Source organism: Cucurbita maxima, unplaced genomic scaffold (genome assembly GCF_002738345.1).
Source record: "Cucurbita maxima cultivar Rimu unplaced genomic scaffold, Cmax_1.0 Cma_Scf00005, whole genome shotgun sequence".
NCBI lineage: Eukaryota > Viridiplantae > Streptophyta > Magnoliopsida > Cucurbitales > Cucurbitaceae > Cucurbita > Cucurbita maxima.
The window spans coordinates 938431-940525 of record NW_019272021.1 but is presented as its reverse complement, the minus strand read 5'-3'; the positions used below and the strand labels follow the sequence as shown (position 1 = coordinate 940525).

Sequence of the window (2095 nt, the reverse complement as noted above, 5' to 3'; positions counted from 1 at the left end):
GACAAGAACTTGGTATTAAATTTGTGAGAAAAATAATATTAAAAAAGATAGTAGAAGACCGAATGAGATTAAAGCTGCAAATACTCTTTTACTCATTGATTGAAAAACGAGTAACAAAAGCTCCAATTTATATTTAACAATAAACAAATTTATAAGTTTGAGAAACAAGAGAGAGGGGCTGAGAAACAAGAGAGAGAGAGGAGTGAGCTATTTACTGGTGGCGATACTACTACGTGCGACAGTCCCACATCGGAAGGGATGAAGTCGCGGCAAATCGAAGATGTTGGGCTTGCATGCGTGAGGAGATGAAAACAAGAAGGGGCTGGCTACTCAAATTTTAAATGAAAAACATAAACTTTTTTGTAATTAACATCAACTAACCTCAAATTTTCTCCACAGCTTAATTTAACTTCAATCTATCATCATACCAAACCAAAATATACAGAGATATTGCTACACACACACACAATTAAACAACTCACAGAGGCATAACTATTTGTAAATGAAGATGATCAAATTAATGTACATTATAATATATAGATACTGCTTGTTCTTGTAGTTCCTTGTGTCGCATTCTATGTAATATAATATATAACTAACTAGAAGAAGGAAAAAAAAAAAAGGTACTTGGAGGATAACTTCTTGTACTTATACATGTCTATATCATATTGTAGCTACGCTAAAGAAAGGGTATGCAAATTGAGGCCTAAATTTTCTATAAATCTAAGCTAAGCCATTTCAAACACTTAATGCAATGGTTCACGATTGTTGATTGGTGGCTTGCGGTGACCCCAATCCTTATAATCTTTGTGCATCAAATTGGCTATCTCTCTGGCTGCCTTCACAAGCCTTTGAGTTTCTTCCTCCCTCGTGGATACCCTCTTGGAGATGCTTGAATTCTTCCATCTTTTTGCCTCACGAGTGTCCTGCACAACAAATGTGAGCTTAGAATTGAAGTGGGAAAACAAAATTGAGAGAGGGAAAGAGAGAGACCTGATGGTTAAGTTGAGAGGTTTGATGAAACTTGTTCGAACTCTTTGTCTTTTGTCCTGCATGAAACCATATGAATTGCTAAATACTTACAAGCCATTGATTTTGAGTACTCTTTTTGTTGTTTGATGATATTACAAAATATTATATGTATATATATTTGGACCCATTTAAGTAGCTAACACAAAACCAAAAAAAGATCCTATAAAAAGGGGTGTGATTAATTATGTTTAGGAGGGTGGTGTAGAGGCCCTTTGTAATCTGCACCAAATGTTACAAAGCCAGCAACATTGAGCTTCCTACCACCATTCTTACAATTTTTTACACTACCATCTCCAAAATCACCCTTTTCATCTTCCAAGTTACAATTTTTGACACCTGAAATTCCTGAGCTTTCTTGATCTTCTTCTTCTCTCTCATCATTTGCAGTACTCTCTCTCCTCATTATCCTCTTTACTGCCACTCTCATTCTTCCACTCCCCATTTTCCTCATGTTCATGGCATCAAATCCCACAAGGGTTTCCTGCTAAAAATAAAAGAAATAAAATAATTAGAGTATTTGTTTTCCAAATTGTAAAATTAGTGAAAGAGAGGTTAATTAATCACCTTTTGAAGGGACGATTCAGAAAATTGAGCTCCAATAGTCAGCAATGGTGCATCAATGTGATCTACAAAGCGGGAGATTTGAGAAAAAAAGTGGATTTTAAGGAAAGAATAAAGAAAGTAAGTTGTGTAATACCTTGGAGAGCATGGGAGAGAGAGAGAAGGAAGATGGGTAAGGTGAAGAAGATGGTGGTGATGTTCTTCATCTTGGGTCAGTTTGGGTTGTTTGATGGAAGGAGGGGAAAAGAGTGAGATCCATGAAGGGTTGTTTGTTTTATATAAACAGTGTTGTGTTGGTGAAAGGCAAAAGAGTCAAAGCTTTTCTAGGGTTTCCAATCACAAAAACCCTAAAAAAATACTTTTTTGTTCTTGGTATCTGCATAAGCTTAGAAAATCTAAACAAAAGATGCAAAATAAAACAAAACCCAAGTTTTTATTTATAAAAACAAATCATTAGAAGGGTTTTTTTTTTTTCTTTTTTTCTTTTTTTTTTTTTTAAAAG

General features: G+C 34.8%; 1 protein-coding gene across 2 annotated transcripts; it reads right to left on the bottom strand.

Annotated features, from left to right (window-relative positions):
* Positions 1 to 555: 555 nt before the first annotated feature.
* LOC111480014 lies at positions 556 to 1819 on the bottom strand. 2 transcript variants are annotated; one of them, XM_023124963.1, is made up of 5 exons: positions 1730 to 1819; positions 1597 to 1658; positions 1369 to 1516; positions 994 to 1049; positions 556 to 926 (listed from the first exon to the last, which is right to left on the bottom strand). In XM_023124963.1, exons 1-5 carry the CDS (start codon positions 1797 to 1799, stop codon positions 747 to 749), a joined length of 516 nt encoding a protein of 171 aa, XP_022980731.1. In that variant the 5' UTR covers positions 1800 to 1819; the 3' UTR covers positions 556 to 746. The 2 variants fall into 2 exon arrangements, with proteins under 2 accessions (XP_022980731.1, XP_022980732.1); XM_023124964.1 differs by having other exon boundaries at positions 1369 to 1513.
* Between the last annotated feature and the right edge of the window lie 276 nt (positions 1820 to 2095).

What these genes read in the sequence shown, in the direction of transcription:
- LOC111480014 (XM_023124963.1), bottom strand. Translation starts at nt 1,799, where the DNA reads ATGAAGAACATCACCACCATCTTCTTCACCTTACCCATCTTCCTTCTC. An exon ending in AGAAAGCTCAGGAATTTCAG is followed by an intron (nt 1,050 to 1,368) that starts GTGTCAAAAATT and finishes GGTTTCATGCAG; the next exon opens with GACAAAAGACAAAGAGTTCG. An exon ending in CCTCTCAACTTAACCATCAG is followed by an intron (nt 927 to 993) that starts GTCTCTCTCTTT and finishes TTTGTTGTGCAG; the next exon opens with GACACTCGTGAGGCAAAAAG.